The sequence below is a fragment of the Oryx dammah genome, unplaced genomic scaffold (assembly GCF_014754425.2).
Source record: "Oryx dammah isolate SB20612 unplaced genomic scaffold, SCBI_Odam_1.1 HiC_scaffold_21, whole genome shotgun sequence".
NCBI classification, from domain to species: domain Eukaryota; kingdom Metazoa; phylum Chordata; class Mammalia; order Artiodactyla; family Bovidae; genus Oryx; species Oryx dammah.
In genome coordinates, this window is record NW_024070205.1 from 17,993,718 (window position 1) to 18,017,690 (window position 23,973).

General features: G+C 47.6%; 1 protein-coding gene across 1 annotated transcript in view; it reads right to left on the reverse strand.

Moving 5' to 3' along the window:
- CACNA1E (calcium voltage-gated channel subunit alpha1 E) overlaps positions 1-23,973 on the reverse strand; it is a 342,984-nt gene that overhangs the window by 17,968 nt on the left and 301,043 nt on the right. The window contains exons 35-43 of the mRNA XM_040263854.1: positions 22,392-22,457; positions 16,962-17,053; positions 16,250-16,415; positions 11,019-11,146; positions 5,752-5,848; positions 3,489-3,594; positions 2,525-2,632; positions 1,282-1,382; positions 900-1,006 (exon numbers count right to left, since the gene is read on the reverse strand). Coding sequence (XP_040119788.1) covers positions 900-1,006; positions 1,282-1,382; positions 2,525-2,632; positions 3,489-3,594; positions 5,752-5,848; positions 11,019-11,146; positions 16,250-16,415; positions 16,962-17,053; positions 22,392-22,457 — 971 coding nt within the window. The remainder of the gene's footprint in view (positions 1-899; positions 1,007-1,281; positions 1,383-2,524; positions 2,633-3,488; positions 3,595-5,751; positions 5,849-11,018; positions 11,147-16,249; positions 16,416-16,961; positions 17,054-22,391; positions 22,458-23,973) is intronic.

A 23,973-nucleotide genomic window follows, 5' to 3' on the forward strand; every position in this document is an offset into this window, starting at 1 on the left:
ACTCACTACATGCTTGGGATGAGAGAGAGTGTTATAATGAGGTGTGTATATAATAATACATCCTTTATGACTCATGGCCACATTGGGGCTAAGGCTTACAACTCAGAAGAACTGGTACATTTCTTAATTAGAGTTTTGTTTCTGCTTTCAATATAGAAAATTTAAAAAAAATGTTTTGCCTGATAAAAAGTTCTTTTCAGATAACACAGTGTAAAGGGAAGACTCTGGGCTTGGAAATAACGGACTTAAGTTCCAGTTCAGCGTCCTACCAGCCAGGTGGCTTTGGATGACTTAATGAGTTTCTCTGAGCCACCAGTTTCTTCACTGTAAAGCAGTGATACTAATACAGCCCCTTCTTCCTTCGTCCGTGCACAGGGCTCCCTGTCTCTCGAGCTGGCCACGGCACCAATACTGCGCTGTCTGCTTTTCCATTCCTCCCTGCTGAATAGCCACTTTAAGATACAACACGCTGGACTTCCCTGCTGGTCCAGTGGTTAAGAACCCACCTGGCAATGCCTGAGTTCGATCCCTGGTCAGGGAAGATTTTGCATGTTGTGAGGCAACTAAGCCCATGCTCCCTAGAGCCCATGCTCTGCAACAAGAGAAGGCAGCTCAATGAGAAACCTGTGTGCTGCAACTAGAGAAAGCCTGACAACAGCAATGAACACCCAGCTCAACCAAAACTAAGTAAATAAATCAAAATTTTAAAGATATTAAAAGAGCTGCCATAAGAAGTTAAAAAAAAAAAAGATACAACATGTTGCCTTCTCAGTTTCAGAGAGGGGCGCATCCACTCGTCTCAGAGTTAGTATTATTTCTCGGGCACTTCTAGGCGATGAATCTGTGGGTTTGCCTGATGACACAGGCGGGGGAGCTGCGGGCTTTCTGGTTATACTCACAGGCCTGGCACGGGGTCCTCCTGGAGATAAGGCAGGGCTTTGGCATTAGCAATGATCTCCTGAGGCAGAGACGAGGGCTCCATGCGCTGGAACATGGGTGCATTTTTCTGTGTTAAAAGTGGAAAGGAGGAAAAAGGAACTCAAATGACTATGGGGGAAATACCAGCGACTTGAGTAAAACGGGAATATGACTGATACTCTGTGTGACTACCTGAACCTCTGCCCCACTGGGGTTCTAACCCCCCAATCCTAGGCAGTTCCTGGGCCCTGCAAGGCCTGGCCTCTGCTTCTGTGCACTTGCGGGCACGGTCCCCCAGGGATCCACTGGCCTGCCCCCTCAGGGACCCGCCCACCCACTGCACAGTCTGTCCTTGACCTTCACCTGTTCTTCCAGCTGCTGCCTCTGCTTCTTCACCTTGCTCTGTTTATAGTAGTCCATGATCATCATTGCTGCATAGATTTTGCCCACAGTCAGGTCAGAGGCTGAGGACACCAGTGTGGCATAGAGGGAAACAGGAAAAGATGTGGAGAAAGTGAGGATGCTGGGAAGCAGATTTGCCCCTTCCACTACCCCGCCATCCAGCATCTATGGAGGGCTCCATCTGCGCCAGGCACTGAGGACTCAGAGTAAACAGGCCCCCAGAACTATCCTCAGGGGCTGCCACGGGCACCCAGGGAGGGCCATGTTACTAATGATAAGAAACACATCAGTAAGCACCACCCCCCCACCCCCTGGAATGGTCTTGATTTCCATCTCTTAGTAACAGCACCTTTTCCCCAGCCGCTTGAAGGTCTGCTGAACTGTGTTATGTGGGAGGATAGAGCTGTGCACCCAAGAAGTTTCACCCACAACCACAGCGACCTATCTTAAGAAACTATTTTCCAAGATGGAGCTTCCTCAGAAAACTGACAACAGAACTACCATATGATCCACAATCCCACTCCTGAGCATAAATCCAGACTAAACTATACTTCAAAACTAAAACACGCACCCTATGTTCATAACAGCGCTATTCACAGTAGCCAAGACATGGAAATAACCTAAATGTCCGTCCATAGATGAATGGATAAAGAAGCTGTGGTACATTTACACAATGGAATATTACAGAGCCATAAAAACAATGAAATCATGTCGTTTGCAGCAACATGGATACAACTAGAAATGATCACACTTAAGTCAGAAAAAAGACAGATATCATATGATATCACTTTATATGGATTCTAAAAATAGCACAAGTAAACCTATCTATGAAAAAAAAAGCAGTACAGACTTGTGGCTGCCAAAGGGGAGCAAAGGATTAGGGGTTTGGGGTCAGTATTGTCTGTCTATACACGATAGAGAAATGACAGGTGAGTATAGCACAGGGGTGCAAAAAATATAAAAAAATATGTATAACCAAATCACTTTTCTATATAGCAGAAATTAACACTGTAAATCAACTATACTTCAATAAGCAAAAACAAACTGCTTTCAATTAATGACAATTGAGAAGTGAGGGATTTCTGTTTCCTAAGAATAAAAGAGCACCCTTCCCTTAACTCCCTGATCACTCCATGCTCCCCGCAAAGATGTGGTCTTAGCATTCTGGGCCCACAGTGACACGGAGAGCCAGGAGACCCCGCACCTTTGGGCATGGGCACAAGCAGATCCAGCATCTTCTGGGACAGGTGAGGCCAGATGGCCAGGGTCTCCTTCTGGAGCTCCGAGTCTAGCTGCTGCCTGTCCGCACCACCTGGGAGAAGATACATTTATTAACAATGAAAACAGAACAGACACAGAAATAACAAGGACGGAGGGAGGAGATGGGACAGAGGCTGAGTCAGCATGGCGCCTCATGTTCTTGGCACTTAGGGACCGTGGATCTTGCAGTCCGCTGGGTCTTTCTGCTGAAGAAGCGGAACAAATTCTGGCTTCTGTTTTCAGTGACTCAGGGATATCCCGCCACAGAGAGCTGAGGCCCTGGGGACCAAGATCAGCTTCCTCATTCATTTTTGCGGAGCCTCCTAGCTGCTCAGTATATCAGAAGGGGAAATGCAGAGCGCCACAAGCCCACCTCCTCTGCCTCATTATACGTGTATCAGTTCTTCCAGTGATCTGACCCCAGAGTCTGAGTGAACCAATTGGGCCCTGCTGGAAGTAGCAAAGCCTTCTTTCCTAAATCATAAATGATAGCACCGGCCACAGAATCCTTCCAAGACGTTAAAAACCCCATGTAAGAAAAAAAAAAAACAACAAACAGAACTGAAATTCACATGTTCATTCAACAAATATTACTAAAATGTCTACTATTAGACATTTTAGGTAGTAGATGGTAGATAGTAGACATTTTAGATAGTACAGACATCGAAGATCATATACTCTTAAGCTCAAAGGAGCCTTAGTGAATATCAAGTCATTCATTTCATTAAGAGGAAAGGGCAAAAGTTAAATAATACAGTAACAGTTACTGTATCTCAGAGGTGAAAACTGGGAGGTGAAAACTACTTGATCTCCAGGTTACTTCATGGTCGGATGAAGTTCAAATATCTCTGTCCTGCATCACTCCGGGTGAGTTGTTCCAGAATCTTCTTCCCCCTAAGGTTACTGACCTTTGGCGATTTTAATGTCCAGAGCTGTCCGGATTAGAGCCATCAGTGTGGAAGTGAAGTGGACAGTCATGTCCTCAGCCACTGGCATGTTCATCAAGACCAACCTCTGTGTGAAAGAGAGAAAAGAAACCGCAGGAGAAAACATATATCGAAAGAAACCGTGGCAACAAGGGAGGAAAAGTGCAGAGGTCAGATGCAGAGACAAAAAAGAAGGGCAAGGATTTCCCCATCCCCTGTCCCAGACCTGTTCTCGCCCTGCTTCTCACTGGAGGCTCATTGGCTGCTGTTTTTTTTTTTTCCCCCCCTGGGGAATGATGCCAAATTCCAAGGGAAGAGGGACTCATCATTCTGTAGGACTCCTCCAGGGTCCTAAGAATGTCTTTAATCAGGATTCCCAAAAACAGTGTCTCAGGGAAAGGAGTCAGCTCAGGGAGGTGGCTCCGTTCCCTGCTTCAGGGCTGGTCTACAATCCCACTTGTCCCATGAAGACTCCCAAAAACTCAGGTGCAAAGACAGTGATGGGGGGTAGATTTTACTTTGCTTATCTGACTTGAAAGATGGATCCTGATGCCCCCTTTTTGAGTCTTTAAATTGCCAGCACATGGTTGAACATGCAGAAGTCCAGCTTATCCAAAGGATGAGGTGGAGCAGAATGGAGAAGTGAGAGAATGCAAACAGGGTCCAGGGGGAGAGGGCTGCGGAGGGCAGAGAAGACAGGACAGAAGGGTGACTGCGGCAGGAGCAGAGTGGGCAGGCCTTGTCCCCCTCGCCCGGAGGAAGGGGATCAAACGGAAATGGCCAAATCCACTTTCCAGAGAGTATCTTGCTTTTGGAATGAACTTTTCCTCTGATTCTCGCAACCCTTGGGGCCCCCGTCCCAAGCTTCACCCCAGAAATTCAAGGAACTCAGGGCCATATAGTCCAACACCTGTTAGATGTGGAATCATGAGCATAAAGGATGTCGGCTCCTAAGCTGCTCAGGAGGAGCCATGTAGTGGGGTGGATGAGGGTCCCTAATAGATGCCCCCTGTTCCAATGAGATGCTCTCTGGAGCTTTAAACTTGGAGGGAGCAGCAGGAGAAGGTCCTCCAGCAGAACCACCAGCCTAGCAGGAAGTCAAGCGTCTCTTTCCAAGGCAGAGTTTCTAACACTCCATCGAAACATCTCGCCTAATGTGACACCACAAATATGGCATCTTAGAGTGTAAGGCCAGTTTCCGGTTTGTATCTGAGGGCCACCTCTCTCCCACTGCTTTAGGCTTCCAGAGAAGTGGTGCCTTTGCCAGGGCACATTGCTAGGTGAATGAAAGAGCTCCAGAGTTCTGAGTCAGTCTAAATAGCAATGGGGGGTTAACAGTAACTATTACTGAATGTGAAGTAGGAAATGGCAACCCACTCCAGTATTCTTGCCTGGAAAATCCCACAGACAGAGGAGCTTGGCAGGCTATAGTTCATGGGGTTGCAAGAGTTGGACATGACTAAATGACTGAAAACACACATTACTGAATGTGGAGGAAAAGTTCAGGCCTCAAGGCTCTGAGCACCCGGATGCCTGATGACTCCTAATGTACAATGCTGCTCTAAGCCAACTGAGGGGAATCCATCCACATCTCGGTCATGCCAAGAAGGCAGGCCTAATGCTGAATGCCCCTCATCACCCTTTCCTTTGATACTGTCAGGAAAAATGGGTAGTTGGGCTTATGGGGGAAGGAAGCTGCATTCTTCATCATGTATCAAGGGATGGAGGTCGTGTTTCTTTTCTGATACCTAGAAGGAACCATACCACTGTTTCTTCCTACGTCATGGAGGAAGAAATTTGTTAAGAGTTTTCCTCTCTCCTAAAAATTTCTTCTTGAACCATGTTTAGTGGAATTTATCCATATTTCCTATTTCTTAGTTTATCTGATGGAAGATCTTTTTACAAGCTCTGACTGCTGTCCTTCTTGCCCAAATATGCTATTCTGCAGGCCACCACTCTGCTTCCTCTGAAAGGAAACATGCTACTTACTTCTTTTCTAGTAACCCACTCACAAGAAGTCACACACTTGTAGAAACAGAACAACACATTTAAAGTCTTACAAACCACCTCGCGTATCATCCTTCTGTGAACCTTCCTGACCCTTGCTTCTCATCATTTCTTTTCTCCTTGGTTCCCTCCTCCCACCGTTCCCAGCCCAGCTTCCTCCCCCACGTTCTGACCTCCCCACAGCGGGATCCCATTTCCTGCTGGTCACTAGCCCAGAACAAAGGAAGGAGTGGTCTACCTTATATGCCACCTTGGAGGGACATCTCTTGCCGAGGCCTAGCGGCGGTGACATGAGAGTCAGCATTTCATACATCTCAGTGTAATGGATGCGGCCACTGCTCATGGCGGGGGTTGGGGGTGGGGTCGGGGGGCAGGGCAGGGAGGGTGGCCGGGAAGAATGCAGACAGGGAGGAGAGGAGAACAGGCATTCCCGGGGGGAGCCAAAACAAACAAAAGAGTACAGAAAACGGGAGAAAAGAAACGAAACAAAATGGACAAACAGGAAAAGAATAGGAAACCTGTTAATCAAGGCAAATCATACACGTGATCCATCCTGGTGCGGATTTATATCACGCCCCACACAGACCCGGGAACGTGGCGGCAACCTTAGGTCTCTCCGCCGTGCGCTGTCCTAGGGACTGGTGCTCCCCTCCGGGAGGAGCGTCACCCCATCTTCCTGTTCACACCAGCCATGCCCCCTACAACACAAGCTGGTCTTCACTTCCCAGGGCTGTGTGCGAGCGGTATAAACCAGATAGACGGTGCTCCAGCCCTGGGTTAGGGGTTTCTGGCCCCCTCTCCTTGGCCTGGAAGTCAGGCCCTTCTCCTGCTCTGAACCCGTAGGCGGGGGCATCGTGTATCCCGCTCTGTGGTGTGAGTGCTGCAGGAGGCGGCGGCTGGCGCTGAAAGTGGTGGGCGGAGGCTGCTGCTCAGTTGGCCCGTTGCTTCCACCTGGCTCTGTGGGTAAGAGTGCTCTTTGTGTGGCGGCATGCCCCGGGGCGGCGGCATGCTGGGGCCAGAAGGAACAAAACCAGGAGGAGGAGGAGCATCTCGCATGCCATGCTGCCCTCCCGGGCTCTCCCACATGCGGCCGCGATGGGTTCACCAGGGTGGAGTTTAAAGAGTCTCGGCAGAGGCAGCTGTTCGGCCTGCCCAAGTATAGGAATCACTTGCCGCCGTCCCTGGCCAGCTCCTCCCCCATCGCCCAGGCTGGCATCTTTCTGGGCCTAAGTCTTCTTCTAGCTGTTGGAATGCGCTGCGCCCCAGGGAGCCTGCGCATCCCTCATGGCACACCAGGAAAGGCTTCCTTTTCTCGGGGGGCTTGGCCTTGGCCCTGGGCTGGGTGGAGCCACTGTGTTAGCTGGAGAGGGAGGTCCCCTGTGTGCTCCTGAACCATGTTCCTGGTTTCACAAACAAGCAGTGACTGGGCAGTCACAACAGACCCCTCAAAGATACACAGCAGGACCCTCAGGCAAGAACTCTGCTCTGGAGCTTTCTGTGCTCTACGGAGATCTTCCCAGACCCTCTGAGCTATGAAATTCTCCCATGCCCCATGGACTGTATCTTCTTCACCTTCTTTACTTATCCTCACCTCCTGCCCTCATTTTTTTTTTTAAATTGTTTCTCACCTTTTTGTCCTAGCTCTCATTGGGTTGGCCAAATGTTTTGTTCAGGGTTTTCTGTTAGACCTTATGGAAAAAAATCCGAGCAAACTTTTTGGCTAACCGACCCAAAATAATTGCTTGGGACCAAACTGTCCAGAATGGGGCAGGAGTAAGTGTGGTTAGAATCACACTTTTCTACCTTCTCTATGGGAGGATGCCACTGATGTGTGAGAAGGAGGCGCTCTATCTCTAAGAGAAAGAAACCAGAACTCCTTGCTGAATTAAAAAGATTTCTGCCTTCTGTGGAGGAGGGACTGGTTCCTCTGAATTTAGGTTCCTTTAAATTCACAGAATAAGGTGGAGTGAGAAAGAGGAGAATGGGTGTGTGTTCCACACGCATGAATGAGTGTGTGCGTGTGAAGAAAACAGAGGTCAAAGCAGCCTCTGTTATTAAGTCCTCAGCTCTTTTTTTATCCATGTCCCTCCCCCACCCCCCAAAATGCCCTTCTTCCTTGTGAAACAGCTGCTGGTTCTGGAAGGGTTTGGACCTCTTTAAACTCAAAGGAAAGCAACATGAAGGTTCCCTCATGTGGCGCAGTGGTGGTGGAGCAAAACGGAGAGGTGGGGGTTGGAGGCTGCACCCCGCTGCTGGCCACGGTCATGGTCACGGTCACGGCTGGGGACCGGAGGCAAACCTTGCAAGCCACCCTGTAGGGGCAGTTCTCTCCCAGGCCCAGAGGCGGCGAGATCACCCGCACTAATTTGTACATATCCTTATACGGGATCCTGCCACTGTAAAGGAAGCACAGGTGGGTTAATAGGACACTCAAAGAAGAGGAGGAGAGACACGACAGCCTAGCCATGAAAGGGATGGCCGGAGGAGGATGGGTGGCTTCTTTCCTGGGGCCTGGCAAAGCCAGACCAGGAGAGACGGAGGACGGTTAGCATCAGAGAGCCAGCACCTTGCAAATGGGATGAACCATCACTCTGCAAACTACACTGCCTCTGATTTTCCAAGGAAATCAATGCCTAGTGACCATGAGCACCCCACGACGTGTGTGGCCTATACCTGGCCAGCTGCAGCAAATGGAGTTTGGCTCCAGTGAGGCCTCTAAGTACCAAGTCCACCAGTTCACAAATGCCTCCGACCGCCATCAAGAGCAGATGCCAGGCTGCTGTGAAGCGGACTGTAGAGCCCTTTGCTTTTCACAGACACTGCTTACAGGCAGCTACTCAGACCTGCGTGTCAGGTGGTGGGAAGTCAGCGTCTTTCTCCGGACTGTGAGAGAGAAATTTCCCATTAGGCTAATTAGCAAGGTGCACAGTTGGCAGGAGGGAACCTGTGAAGGACTTTGCTTCTCTTTGCGGCAGGTTTTCCCCCAAGTTCTGCTTGGGCAAACGCTTCTCAGTGTGGTAGGAGCTTGCCAGGATCTGTGCCCAAAAGGCAGCCTGCGAGGGAGCCACACGACTCTCCCTCCAGTCCTGCCCCGGCCACCCCTCCTGCAGACAGCCTGGTCAGATCCAGTCAGAATTCCAGGACCACTGTGGCCTGTCACATCAACCCCCTTTCACAGAGCCTGCTAGAGACTTCTGGCTTCCTGTGGAAAGAAGAGAATCGACAGTTGATTCATTTTCAGAGGCTAAAGCATTTTCTCTGTGAGGGGTCAGAACCAGTCAGCAACGGCCAGAGATCTGTGGGTCTGGACACACCCCGGTTTGGATCCAGGTTCCCACCGCAAACCATAAGCGCACACCTCCACCTCCAAGCATCCAATCCTCACCAGCCATGTCAAGACGACAGCTTTGCCCCAGCTCCGCTCTTCCTAATCTTTTCTTGATTTTGCTGTTGATTCTTTCTCTTCTTCCAAACAGCTCAGCAGTACTTCCAAGTCTCTTGACTCTTGAGAGGAGGTTCATTTCACCATGAGTTCTTTGGTTCCTTATGGTGGTTGAGGTGTGGGTGAATTGGTTCTGTTGTCTATATAGGCTGATGTACTTTGCAACCTGTCTATCTCCTTTTTGAAGACACTGGCCCACTTCACCTTGGTTAGTTTCCCCTCTCATCTCCTAGAGAAGGCCAGTGAAACTAACCAGGACGAGTCACGCTGGGCATTTCAAAGCAGATGCAAGAGGTTTTCCTTGGTCTTTCACAGCTCATGAGTCTGAATCTCATGATTAGTCCTCATGGAACTGGTCTTCCCAGCAGATGGAAGAACTGGGGAGCAGCATGTTTAATGCACAAGGGACTTGGGTCCCCAAATAATGTGAAACCATAGGAAGTTGAGGTTTTTGAGAGCCAAGGGCTCTCACCTGAGTGAGGCTAGGTAAGCAAAGAACACCTTTGCTGGCAAATAGTTTCTTCTCTTTCAGGTGAGGGCTAGAGGTCCCTTCTTGGTGTCCTGATCCCATGGGCATCCAGCTTTACAGACACCAATGTTCCATACTTTCTACTTCCTTTCCCATATGCTTACTAATGATAACAAAAGTTACATACCTGATTTAATACAATCCTCACAACCAGCCTGCACAGAGGGAGGATCATTACCACTATTATTATTACCACTATCATTACCACAACAGATATGGGAGCTCTGAGTGGTTGAGTGACTTGTCCAAGGCCACACAGCTGACACGATGCAGGCCTGGCTCCCTTTGCCTGTAACACACTGCCCATGGCATTCTAATCATCCTATCTCACTAGAAAGTAGGCCCAGAAAGTAAACACCATTGCTCAGTTACTGTAACAATAACAGATTCAGAGAACTCTGTGCTCTAAGGTGTTAATAATTATTGAGGGGATGAGGAATTCCTATGTGTTCTTCCAACCTAAAGAAGTGACCCAAGTGCAACAGCCTCATAGGAGGATAGGTTTGGGGAAGAGTCTCAGACTATGACATGGTTCCAGGTGGAAGCAACGTGGTCCACTCCTATGAACGATGGCATTTCTTATACTATTTTCAGAGTAGGGCCAGAATGGATAGATTGGTGAGATAAGATCCTGAAACTAAAATAAGTTGAGACAAAGGTCCCATGGAATGAGTGCTCATAGCACTCCCACTTTGCCTTCCACTGTGAGGACCAAAAAAGTTGCCTTTGAACTTGAAGCAGGGATTTGCAAACTTTTCCAGTAAAGGGTCAGATAAATATATTTTTTAAAATTTGAGGGTAATACTGTCTTTATCTCAATATGCAAAAATAGCCATAAACAATAGATAAATGGGCATAGCTGTGCTCCAATAATACTTTATTTCCAGATAAAGTGAGCCACATTGAGCCTATGGGTTATAGTTTTCTAGCCTCTGCTTTAAAATCCAGAAGGCACAATTTCGCTTGGAAAGTGAAAAAGATCTGGGGGGGTCATCTCTGCAAATTCCTGCCATTTAACTCAGTTCCATGCAATAAAAACCCACATGTGTTTAAACCATCATTTCGAAGAAGAACTTGCTTGGTTGTCTATATAATTTCAGAGTTATATGAAACTGTACTTTTGAGAGGGATGAGAGAAAGGACTAAGGTGGCCAGATGTCCAGCTGACCCACAGAACCCTTGTCAACACCCCCTGTGACTCAGAGGAGTTCACTAACCATTCTGGAAGCTCCTCTGGGGATTGAACTCAAACACTCTTGAGTTGCAGACTGTGTATTGAGATTGTCAGAGGAAAATGCCTGTTACAGAAGGAAAGAACAGGGAAAGGAAAACGCAGAAGCTAAGTGGTCCATAGCGTGTTTGATCCCAGAGCCAGTCTGAGGATCTGGCCTCTTCCCCGGCCCACAGCCAGGAGGACTCTCCTCTCCTTCTGCAACAGGCAAGAATGGGGTGGCTCCCATCCCACCTTCCTCCTTGAGAACCCCAGAGGCCCTTGATAGGGGCCCCAGAGTGGGTGGCCGAGAGGCCTACACACCATGCTGCTCTGTCATACTCTGCCCAGACACGGACAAACTCGTCCAGGTGGTGAGGCCCCAGGATGGATGAGTCCCGAGTCAGGTACTCAAAGTTGTCCATGATGACAGCCACGAATAGATTGAGCATCTGGAGGGCGAGAGGGAGAAGGGGAGTTAGGGGAGACCCAGAGCAGAAAACCAAACTGCGAGGCAAGGAAAGAATTCACAAGTTTGTAAGGCTAAAAGTTCCTAACCATAGCCCTGCTGATCCTGCTGGAGGCAACGCATTTTCACAGCTGAACCACACATCTCACTGTACGAGTGCTATGACTCCACTTTGCTATGCCACTTTATATTTGCGAAGTACACCTCAGTCGCTTCTGTTATCTATTCAGTTTCTTTCTTTGTTACTGCAGCAGCAGCAGCAGCAGCAGTAGCAACACATTCTCAAAGGCCAGAGGAAGTCAAGGCCCAACTCCAAGCCTCCCTTCCAGTCTCCCGTCCCTACGCGCGCTCAACCACAGCTGCCTATCAGAGACGGTGGGATGCCTTACAGCGGATGCAGGGCTTACTGTGCAACAACCTGAAGCTGTTCACAGCTCTCAAGTGCTTCCGAGACCCTGTTCTCCTGCTTACTTGTTCAGCAACATTTATGGTGCACCTACTGTGTTCCAGACAGAGCTCCAGGTGCCAGGAGTGGGAGGTAAGAAAGTTCAGGTCTGAGATATATTTCCATGACTAGCACATTCCTTAAAGCACAGCAGGTGTTCACTAGATGCTGTTACTTGAATATTCTTAAAGACATTTAGTATTCCACAGAGACTACTGGAAATATACAAATGTTACAGATTTTAAATATATATTTATATGTATATCTGGCTGCATGGAGTCTTAGTTGCAACACGCAGGCTCTCTTTGTTGCCACACTCCAACTTCTCTCTAGTTATAGCAAGTGGGCTTAGTTGCCCTGCAGCATGCAGGATTTCAGTTCCCCAACAAGGGATCAAACCCACATCCTCTGTACTGGCAGATTCTTAACCACTGGACCCCAAGGGAAGTTCCTATAGACTTTTTTTGAGAGCCATGAAAGAAACATGCACAACAGGGACAGAAAGTGTATGGGTTTGAATTTCATATAATTTTCATGTCAGGATTTATCATTCATCTTTTAAGTTTTTTTCTGAACTACTGAAGAAGGTAGGGGGGATTGAACTCAAACACTCTGAGTTGCAGACTGTGTATTGTTAGCTCACGGGCCATACAAAAACAGCAGGCAAACTGGATTTAGCCTGTTGTCCATGGCTCTCTGGGCTCTCATCTAGATTATGCAGGAGGCAACAGGAACCACTAAAGAGGCTGAACTAGGAGAAAGAGAAGAGCTATGTGCATTCAGACAGCATTGTTAGCAGGGTGGACAGTGGCCGGCAGTCCAGGCAGAGAGTTGTGAGGTGCTCCTGAGCCAGGCCAGTGGCAGGACAGCAGCCTGGATACAGAGACCAGGGAGGTGGACTCAACAGGCCTTGGCCACAGCGAACAGCAGCGCCCAGCACTACTTCCACTTTCCCAGGCACACACCCCTTGCCTAGTCTCAGTTAATACAATTTAGTGGGGCACTACCATGACCCAGGCCTCAACCAGCCATTGAATCCTGTCCCCTGGGCTACAGTGCTGGTGATCCAATTAAGGCCAAGAAAATGGCATTGAATCTTCTCAGCAAGAGAACTTGTTTTTCCTTATGGGCCTTGAATATGTCAGGATTGAGGTCTAGAGCTGCTGCTCCTGTTGCCATCTTGGAACCATGGGCTGGGGTTGTTGGAGGAAAGAGCTTGTGTGGAGAAGCCTGGGGAAGAGATCCGTCAACAGAGAAGGAAACCTCGTCCTGGGGATGATGTCATCTGAGCCCCAGAGCAAGCTCGCTTAAGCCGGTCCTGCTCAACTCTTCATTTATATAAGCCGATAAAATCCCTTTCTATTCATGTCGGATGCAGCTGGACTTTCTGTCACTTGCAAGGGAAAGAATCTTGCCTGACAGAAATGAATTGCCTGTGAGGGGGTGAGCAAATGGAGCCTCTGCTGCTGATTCCCAGGTGAAGCAGCTGGGTGGGTGGAAGTGCTCAGCAGACAGGATATGCAGACAGGATACTCAGGATCAAGAGGAAGTCTGCAGCCAGGGCCTGCTGGGAGTCTCCTCTGCAATATAGAGAAGACTGGTTGCATCCTAATAACCGGTCTCCTCCCTCCCTTCCTTCTCCATTCCACTGCCTAGAATGGAAGCGGATCTCTGGAATCTAGTTGTCTTCTTACCACAAAGCTGAGGGACCCTTGGTGGAGGTGAGGAAGCAGAAAGAGGAAAAGAGTCTGGGGAACCAGACACTCTGTGAAGTCACCATAACCAGCCTGCACTACCTTCCTCCAGGCTTCACTGACATGCCAGGAAAATAAACAACATCCCACCCTGGTAAAACCACTGTTATTTGAGGAGTTCCATTTCAAGCAGCTGAATCTAATCCTAACATGGACGTTTCTTTCTGTCACTGTGACTGGAGCCACAGTGAAATTTATTTAATGCACTGTCCAGGTTATAGAGGGTATTCCATATACAACTGGCTTTCCAGGTGGATCAGTGGCAAAGAATCCACCTGCCAACGCAGGAAATGGAGGAGACCCAGGTTCTATCCCTGGGTCAGGAAGATCCCCTTGGAGGAGGAAATGGCAACTCACTCCAGTATTCTTGCCTGAAAAGTCCATGGACAGAGGAGCCTGGTGGGCTGCAATCCATGGGGCTCTAAAAGAGTTGAATATGATCGAGTGACTGAGTACACAGCACCATTATCCCTTGGCATCTGCTGAGAATTAGTTCCAGGACCTTCCTGGATACCAAAATCTGTACATGCTCATGTCCCTTATGTGAGATGGTAAAGTACAGGAATTCCCTTGTGGTCCAGTGGTTAGGACTTGATGCTTTCAGTGTGGGGGCCCGGGTTTGATCCCTGATCCAGAACTGAGATTCCACAAGCCATGCACAGTGTGGCCAAAAAAAAAGGTGTAGTATTTGCACATAACCTATGCACAGCCTTCTGTAACACTTTAAATCATCTCTAAACTGCTTATGATTCCTAACACAATGTAAATGTAATGGATATTTGCTGGTATGTGGCAAATTCAACTTTTGGATTTTGGAACTTTCGGATTTTTTTTTTTTTTTTTTTTAACATTTTCAGTCTGAGGTTGGTTGAACTCGTGGAGGTGGAACCCGCAGATAGGGCCAACTATATCCACACATTTTCTTTACACTCCTTTCCAGATTCTATTATTAATGTTAGCAAAAACTATCTATTTGTATTATTATTGCTTTACGTTTGCAGTCTTTTATAGCACGGTGTATACAGTCACACCTATCATACGCTTTAATGCTTGTTCTAACCTTTTATGAGGCAGATTTAATTACCATCAGCCCTTCAAGGACACAAGCACTTCCTATACACATTTGTATTCTTTAGCTCCAAGCACATAGCCGGGTACATGCCAGCGCATTAGTAAATCTTTCCAGAGTGGTTGGTTTGTCTTGAGGAAGCTGTGTGACTTGCCCAAGGTCATGGAGTCAGTGTAGGGCTGAGATTTGCAAGCCTATCATCTCATACTGAATATAGCCTCTTTAAAAATAACATTAAAGTGAATTATGCAGTAGCCTCTAACTCAAATTTCTAAAAGTACTTTATAGTCTCTAATTAATTTTCCAGTTATATCTTTGGTTTCTTTTAAAATATTTATTATTAAACACTTAAATGATGGAAGATAAAATGGAGATGTCTGCATGGCTTTCTCTGTGCTCCCCTTCCCCCATGATGGGCACTAATACCTCTGTATGACTGTCTCCTTTCAATTCTAGGTGGCAGAGGGACTTAGTGGCTTCACCCCAGTACCTAGCTCAGTGTGAACCTGTTAATGGCCACTCAGTAAAAATGAGCTGAATACAGCAATGAATAAACAAAAACTAATTTATATCATCATTCTAAATTTCCTTGCAGTTATTTTCACTATACTTTCCTATTTATAAATAATGTTTTTTATTCTTTTTTTCATTAAAAAACGTTGCACATCCACACGTATCAGTTCACTGTACAGTTAACAGTTTCATCACCAGGTACTTTTTCTTTCTATTTTACAGAAGCTACAAAAGGGAAGGTGCCTTGGCTAAAGCTAGAAAGCAACATGACCAATGTGGGCTCCCCAAGTCTCCGATTAGTTCATCCCCTGCTACATCAACCTGCCTGACACCCTTACTAGTCTGTCTGTCCGCCACTTCACACCTGGACATGTGCCAAGTCCCTTCTGGGTCACTTGAAAGAGGTAGAAACGCCTGGACACCAGACCAGTCACTTTGGGATGCCCAGCCATGAAGCTGGCCACTTTTAAATGGCAGCGCTTTAGTTTGAGACATTTTTTGTGCAGCTGGTGGCATTAGCAGGGGAGCTGAGCTGAGGGACATCAGGGTGGCCGGAAACACGGCACTAACCCTCTGAGTGACCTGGTAGCACCTTGCCCGTTATTCTCTCACAGTTTATCTGATGGTGCAGGGAAGAGATTTCTGGAAGCTGCTGTGCCAAGTCAGGCTTTCTCCCAAAAAAAGAATTCAGAAGGCACCTGGGGCTTCTCACCATTTTCTAGATGGGTGTGCTTCATACATTACTCAATATTTACCAATGCTAGAGCAATCATATCCTTTCACATCTATCGAGTTGGCCAAGTGCCATCAAACGTAGCAACCTACAAAAGAACCACATCTATTCCACTGTACACTGTCATCATCCTGCTTCGATTAATGCTATCCCCTTAGAGTTATACGGTACATTTTCTCAAAGGGTCCAAAGGTCTCCAAAAGAGAGATGAGATTCTCAGTCCTGCTTGTAAGATAAAACACCAGAGATACAGAAGAGAAAGATTTACTCTGGGTCGCCACCAATTCAATGTGACATTTAATACCATGTTTGCTGAACCCCATCCACTCCCCTCATCACCTCTCCTCACGCAGTCATACCCTAGAAGGAGCAGAGACGTTTCTCAGCCAACAAAAGCCACCCACGCAGGTGTCCGACAAGCCCCCTGGCCTCCAAGAGCTCTCTTGAGGAGGACCTATTTCTCAACACGGGCTGGAGCATGTGACTGAACGTACACAGGAGGAAACCTCTTGTCTATTTATCAGACGGGTGGGTTGGACTCCCTCTTGAGCTGACAGCACACTGTTGCTCACCAGGAAGGAGCAGAAGAAGATGAAGGAGACGAAGTACACGTAGGCCAGGTCGGTGCCACAGCGCTCGCTCTCGCTCTGCCCCGACGGCGCAGTGGTGTCCGGCTCACAGCCCTTCTCCCCGAGACACGACAGCATTATCTCCTGCCAGGCCTCACCCGTGGCACTCCTGAACCGAAAGACAACTCGATTAAGTAGCAGGTCTGCACGGCCCATCCTCTCCTTGGCCATCTTCCTGGTTCCTGCATCCCTTCTTCCCTCCCTAGGTTCCTTTTGTGTCCCGTTAGCCTCTGTCTGTGCTCCCCATCCTGTGATGGAGAGTGCCAGGGAGGGCTCCTGGGGCTCTGCAACCTCACACAATGCTTCTCTGTCTTCTGTTGACAATGGCAGACAGGGCTGTAGGACTCCAAGACTCCATGCAAACCTGGCCATCTATGGTTTCGTCTTTTAATGGACTCTGTCCTCAGCTTTCCCCTCTTTGAGCCCTAGAGGAGGTGCTGAAGTTGCCATTTGCATACTGAGTCAAAGATTCGGAGGAAACTTCCTGAAGTCAGCAGAGTGGTTTTCTGGAGGCCCCGCCACCATCCCACCCCCATCTATCCTCACAGGAGCAGAGCAGGCAGACAAAGGGGAACAGGCAGAAAAGGCCGGTGACTGTCTCTCTCTCTCTCTCTCTCAGGACCGCTCCAGCCACCGCAGGGACGGATCCAGGTACCTGAAGAGCAGCATTAGGGACCCAAAGAAACTCCGGAAGTTGTTGTGCCGGTTGATGTGACTCTCCTCATCTAACTTTATGTTTCCAAAGACCTGGATGAGAAAAACAGCAGAAAGCCCTGAGCATCAGTGAGCAGTGGGACCTGCAAGGTCGGTGGCGTCATGGTAAAGAAGCCGTCTGCCAGTGCAGGAGACGCAAGAGACGCGGGTTCGATCCCTGGGTAAGGAACATTCCGTGCAGGAAAAAATGGCAAACCCACTCCAGTATTCTTGCCTGGGAAATCCCATGGACAGAGGAGCTTGGCAGGCTACAGTCCATGGGGTCGCAAAGAGTCCGACCCGACCAAGCACATACTGGCAGGGGCGGTAGCTTCACCTACACGGCTCCTCCTGACGGCTTAACCCTGAAGCAGACAAGTCAAAACCCAGGAAGGCTGGTAGACCCCACGTTCTTGGCCTGATGTGTGTGAAGAGTTATATTTTCCTGGGAAGCAAAGAGGCGGAATGCTTGCAAGGACCATAGAAGGCAAGATCTCTGGAAATCATTCTGCTTAGATGTAGTTCCTCCCACACCTAATTTGGTCTTTTAGTTTCTATGATACCTATTCACCATGGCATTCAAGCTGTCTGTCAACAAGATTACCCCATGATAGGCGTGCAGGGAACGCGTTACCCACCTCTCTTCCTGTCTCAGCTGGTAATGATGAGAGCATATGTATTTGCAGAAGATGTGGTTTATTCTTTATAAAAAAGAAATAGGCAGATACTGCCCTGAAATTCACAAGCAGTGTAAGTCAGAGAGGGGCATCCCTGTCTTCCTGGGATGTGCTCCCATCCAGAGAGTCACACCTTGGAAGTGTGATACATCTATAACCCAGGCCCATCAGATGAAGAAAGTCTGGAAAACTGGATACTTGGAAAAGGGAAAAGAAAACAGGTTTGGGCAGATCTGGCTACAGAGTGAGTTTTCTAATCTAAGCTGTTGCTTATTGGGCTTAGAATGCGGTTACTGTGCAAATTCATATGGAAATGAGAGGCACACACAAGACCTCTGGCCACAGAAAATAAGGATGAACTCCTAGGACACAGTGCTGCTTGGAGCCAAGGTGTGTCCCACATCTCTTTAGATGGAAAGTGAAGTAACGTGAAAGTTGCTCAGTTGTGTCTGACTCTTTGCGACCCCATGGACTATACAGCCCATGGAATTCTCCAGGCCAGAATACTGGAATGGGTAGCCCTTCCCTTCTCCAGGGGATCTTCCCAACCCAAGGATTGTAGGCAGATTCTTTACCAGCTGAGCCACAAGGGAACCCCAAGAATACTGGAGTATGTAGCCTATGCCTTCTCCAGAGGATCTTCCTGATCCGGGAATCTAACTGGGGTCTCCTGCACTGCAGGCAGATTCTTTACCAACTGAACTAGCTATCAGGGAAGCCCTCTCTAGATGGGAAGGGTATCCTTATGCATGGACTGTCCTCTCCAGTCATGATTCAGATCTATTTCAGGATCTACTCTCACAAGGCAATGTTTGTGCAACTGAAGGCTTACAGGTCACTTTTCCAGCCTTTTGAGATAATTTTCAGCCTGTATTTAACATGCTTCAGCTTATCTAATATGTGCTAAATGGAACACACTTTCCAACAGTGTTTGAATGTGCAGTTGAGGAACAGTCTCTGCTTTTTTGCTCAAATAACTCCCACTGACACCTGCTTGGGGAATTTGTTCTCATCACTGATTTTCAAAACCTAAATACTACTTCTCTCTCAGGGAGAATGGGAGTGGCAAGCTAGGTGGCACTGGGGGAGGAGGGAAGAAAGGAGATAAGAAGGCTGAGGACCCCCAGTCAGACAAATAGTAGCACTGAAAAAAAAAAAAAATCCCAGCCAAACAATCAAACCTAGTTCTGGACACTCCAGGAGGAAACTGTCACATATCCTTATACCCATGTTCAGGCCTCCTCTGTCTTTCTTTTCATCCTCTTAAAATAAAATCCATGACTTATCCCTGATTTTCACACACACAACTTAGTGTTTTTTCTCCCTATGACTCTCCTGAAGACTTCCTTAGTTGTCCTCTCTACAATTTTCTCAAACACCTTACCAATCATGAACTGGCCGGAGGGTACACTGTTATTTTATAATAGTTATGTGTGTAATAGTCAAGGAGCTATTGTTAAGCTGAAAGTGCATATTTATTACAAAGGTGGCCTTTAAACTTTTTCACCTTTTTTTAAAGCTTTTCACTTAGTCCTTGTCATTAACCCAAATCTCCTATATCAAAAGGAAAGGCTATGGAAGAGAAAAAAGGTTTGCTGAGACCCATCTGCACACTTAATGAAATTATAGGCTTAACTCTTATTTTTATAGGCATTGGGGTTTCCCAGGTGGCACAGTGATAAAGAATCCACCTGCCAACCCAGGAGATACAGGACACAAGGTTTCGATCCCTGGATCAGGAAGATCCCCTGGAGTAGGAAATGGAAACTCGCCCCAGTATTCTTGCCTGGAAGATTTCATGAACGAAGAAGCCTGATGGGCTACAGTCCATGGGGTTGCAAACAGTCAACCATGCCTGAGCAACTGAGCACATACGTACAGAATTTTAGAACTAGAAGGGATCCATGAAGCTATCTATCCAACTCCTCTGCTGCATTGGTGATGATGTTAAGTCCAAGAGAGGTTCAGTGATCTAAGTTTGCACAGCTGGTCAGTCGTGGAGCTGAGGTCTAAAAGCCACACCTCCTAACTACCAGCAGCCCCAGAGTTCTTTCCCAAACCCAGCAACTTACTCCTTCTTTTCATCCTCAGATTTGTCTGCAAAGCTCTCTTCTTCCAAGAAGCCCTTGAGAATTCAGAATAATAGTACTTCTCAAAGATACATCTTGTTGCTATCTCCGTCTTTCCAATGCTTCTCTACTCTGCTTTTGCTTTTCTGTCGGTATGGACCCCCCTGCTTTGTTACAGCTATATAAGAAACAACCTTTCTAGTAACAAGCTAGGTGTCTTTTTTTTTTTTTTTAATTTTAGGAGTCTTCTTTATTCATGGTGTGGAGTCTCTATCAAGGGCCATGATGAAGACAGCCAGCTAGCTAAAGGTATGTCAAAATGGGGAGGCCATTCCTGTCCTGTAGAATGGGAACAGCGCTTTTATTTTTTGGAAATAAGTCTACAGGCAATAAATTATTACACATTATGGCTACTGTAAATATCACAATGTCACAAGTGAAGAACTTTCCACCTACCACCGAAGAGTCAAAGAAATACTTATGTTTCCTTGTTGGTGGGAGGAGAGACAGCACAGAGAAGGTGCAGACATGGGCTGTGGAGCAGACAGAGCTGAGATTTAAACTCAGCTCTCGCACTTACTATCTAAGATCTGGAGTGTGTTACAAGTTACTTACCACGCTAAGCAACAATGGAAACAATGAAAGCCACCTGTAAACATTTTCACATCATCACTGAATACATTAGTTATGTATCTTGTGTGTCCTGTATTTATGTGTCTGTGTATAACATATACATTTTAGAAGGGAGGAAGGGAGAGGAAGAGAGGAAGGGGAGGCAGGAGTAGGTAAGAGCATACGTTTAGCACAGTGTCTAAAGCACTTAGGAATTCAAGTGATAGTGAACGGTATTCATCATTATTAGTACTATCACTAACAGGTATTAGAGATGGTGTTATTCTAGTTTATTCTGCTTGGAGATGAAAAGGGATAAGAACTATTTTGAAAGTGTTAGTTGCTCAGTCCTGTCCAACTCTTTGCAACTCCATGGACTGGGGGCCTCCAGGCTCCTCTATCCATGGAATCCTCCAGGGAGGAATACCAGAGTGGGTTGCCATTCCCTTCTCCAGGGGATCTTCCCCCTTAAGTGTGGACAAAAACAAACAAACAAAAAAACACCCTAATTTGATCAAGTTTCATTTGGCTATTCAAGAACATTTAAATTCTAGAATCAAATGCTTCAGAGTTACAAAGGACTTAATAGAAGTCAGCAAGACAAGCTTCAGCTTCAGCTGGGATTCAGCTTGCAACACACCCCTGACATCATCATTAAAGCTCTACTGAAATATCCTTCATGAAGAACTCATTACTTTTCAACCAAGTCTCACATTTTCTGACACCTGACATTCTATTGTATTTTTGGAGAACAAAACTCTCCAGTAATGGGACTAAAAGATGAACAAACTTAGGAAGTGCAGGCAAGAGAGAGGAGCAAAAAGACGACATTTCAGATAAGCTCTAGAAAGGGCTGCCGACATGGCAAGTCTGGGGGATGTGAGCAGTGGCTCCAGGTGGCAGCCACCACTGAGAAGGCAACTGGCCATCCAAAGGCAGCCAGACTGCCGGACTGCAGGAGACGGCCACGTGGCTGAGGTCTTACACCGGGGTGTAGCCTCCATATCTCCAAGTCAGAAAGTCGGCCTCTTGGAGCCCAGCAGAGCCTGTGTACCCAACCAGACAGTGCTGGGATGTGCTGCAGGGTGTTTATGGCAGGGGTTCACCCACCACAAATGACCAACACCTTTTGAAAGATCTTTCGGCCCCTTCTGCTCAGTGGGCCTCTGGCTACCTGCATGAGTACCCAGGGTGGGAATCGTATCCATGTCTCAATCTTGAAACCAGAAAGGACGTGCTAACCCAGGAGAACCATCCGGCAGGCTGCATGGTCCTTTGAGAGGTATCAGCTGGAATGTGGCCTGTGGGTTTCCCAAGGACTGGGCACACTGCCAGGGATTCTGAGTTGTTCCCAATCTCAGCTGTTTGGGATGTAACTCAGATACATTTTGTGTCTATGTCTATAAGAGAGCAACCACCTGATCTTCTAAGTCTGGCTCAAATATGGAAGGCTCCTGCAATATGGACCATCAGGAGCCTCACCCTCTCCTTAGTTTCAGGGGGCACCCTGTGGCCAAAAACAATGGCATTATCTTCAGTGGGGCCCAGCTGCTTGTGAGGAAGCAGCAGGACCTGACAACCACAGACGAAGCCCCTGTATTAGACCACTCTGACCACCTGGGCAACCTGAGTGGGGAACTGCACATGTGACTTCCCAGGGTCATACTGCAACAAGATATTAGAGTGAGCCTCTGGGTAAGAGGCTTCCCTGGTGGCTTAGTGGTAAAGAAAGTGCCTTCAATGAAGGAGATCCAGGTTCAATCCCTGGGTCGGGAAGATCCCTTGGAGAAGGAAATGGCAACCTATTCCAGTATTCTTGTCTGGAGAATCCCATGGACAGAGCAGCCTGGAGGGCTACAGGCCATGGGGTTGCAAAGAGTCGGACATGACTGAGCTACTAACTCAGTAAGTAGCTGAGTAAGTAGTAAGAAGGGGTTCTTTAAAGCACCTTCAATCCTGCAAGCTCAGGCTGGAAAGTCAGAGACAACGTGGGCAACAGCTTTCTCCCATCAGGCTCCCAAGGCACCCACTCACCTGCATCCCAATGATAGCATAGATGAAGAAAAGCATGGCGATCAGAAGGCAGACATAGGGAAGGGCCTGGAAGGAAGCAGAGACATGACCGTGAATTTAAATGCAGGCAGCTCTGGGGTCAACAAACTGCACCCCAGGCAGTGCAAGTCTCAGGCTCTCTGATCCCCTGGGATGTTCTATGTTGGAGTTCTGTGTTTTTGCAGATGTCCATATCGTCTGATAGGTATGCAAGCTGTTGGCCCCAGAGAGGTTCGTAATTTCCTTCCCCACCAAGAATATTCTCAGACCCAGAAAAGTGTGTGGCCGGGTCTCTGAGGGAGAGCTGGGAAAAATTCCTGGGTCTGGGCTTCATCCCACTCTGTATGCAGAATATTAATTACCTGGGCAATTATGATGCCAGTTACACAGCAAGGATTCAGCTTTGACTCCCAAATCCCCGTATTACCCTTCCCACTCCCTCACTCAACACAAGGCTCCTAATGGAGCATCTGGAAGCAGAATGAATCAGCTGGGGTCTCAGACATTGGTCAGTTCCTAGAAGGTGCCTTCAAGCTCTGATGAAACATCTTTTTCCAATATTTAAGCCTGCTGATCTTTCAGTCTGTTTTGTGCAAAACTCCAAAAAGCCTTTCAAAGTGTGAGTGACCACAAAACCCTGCTGGGAAGCTACGTGGCACAAATTTCCATCTTGTGCAAGCTACCTGCCCCTTAGGGATGACAACACTTTAAAGGTGGAGGTGAAGGGGTGAAAGGAAGGCAGGAAGCTAACCCTGGTGGCTGGGGGAGGGTGAAGACACAGGGCAGTTTGGTTTGGGGATCAGGGTGGGCACTACAATTCTAGGGGATCTTGGTGTTGACAATGGAAGCCCCTTGTTTTCACTACCCAGGAAGCCTCCCTGGCAGTTCCTGCAACTCCGAGTCTTCATTCTCTCAAGTGTGTACAGCACGACTCCCAGGAGGGCAATTGAAGGCTTTCAGACTGCATGAGCCAGGCAGAGCTTCTCAACAGTGCTAACTAAATGAAGAGTCCTGGGAGACTTTTTACAATTTGAATAAAGAATAGACAGGAAAATGAAATTGAGAGGTGGTGGGAGAACCCCTTCTCCCATGGAGTGCTGATTCTCAAGGTCTGTGAGGAGTGGCTACATTCCCCAGGGGCATGTGAAGATACCTTCTGCTGAAAGGAGAGAGCAGGGAGGCAGGTTTCTGGCCTCTTCCCATCACCTTCTATGTTGTGCTTCCTGCCTTTACTCTGCCTTCCCCATCCCATCATCTCTAGTCTCTGGTACCTCTCTCCCATCCTGATCTCCCTTCTTGTCATGGCATACATTCCAACACAAAATAAGGAAAAGAGGGGCTTCTTTGGTGATCCAGCGGTTAAGACTCTACGCTCCCAATGCAGGGGCGTGATCTTGATGCCTGGTCAGGGAACTAAGATCCCACGTGCAGTGGCACTGCCAAAAAATTTTTTTTCCAAAAAGGATTGTAAAACACCTGGAGGGAGAAAGTAAAGACATGACACATTCACAGAAGAACAAAGAATAACAACATACTTCCGGTCAGAAAATATGCAAACCGGAAG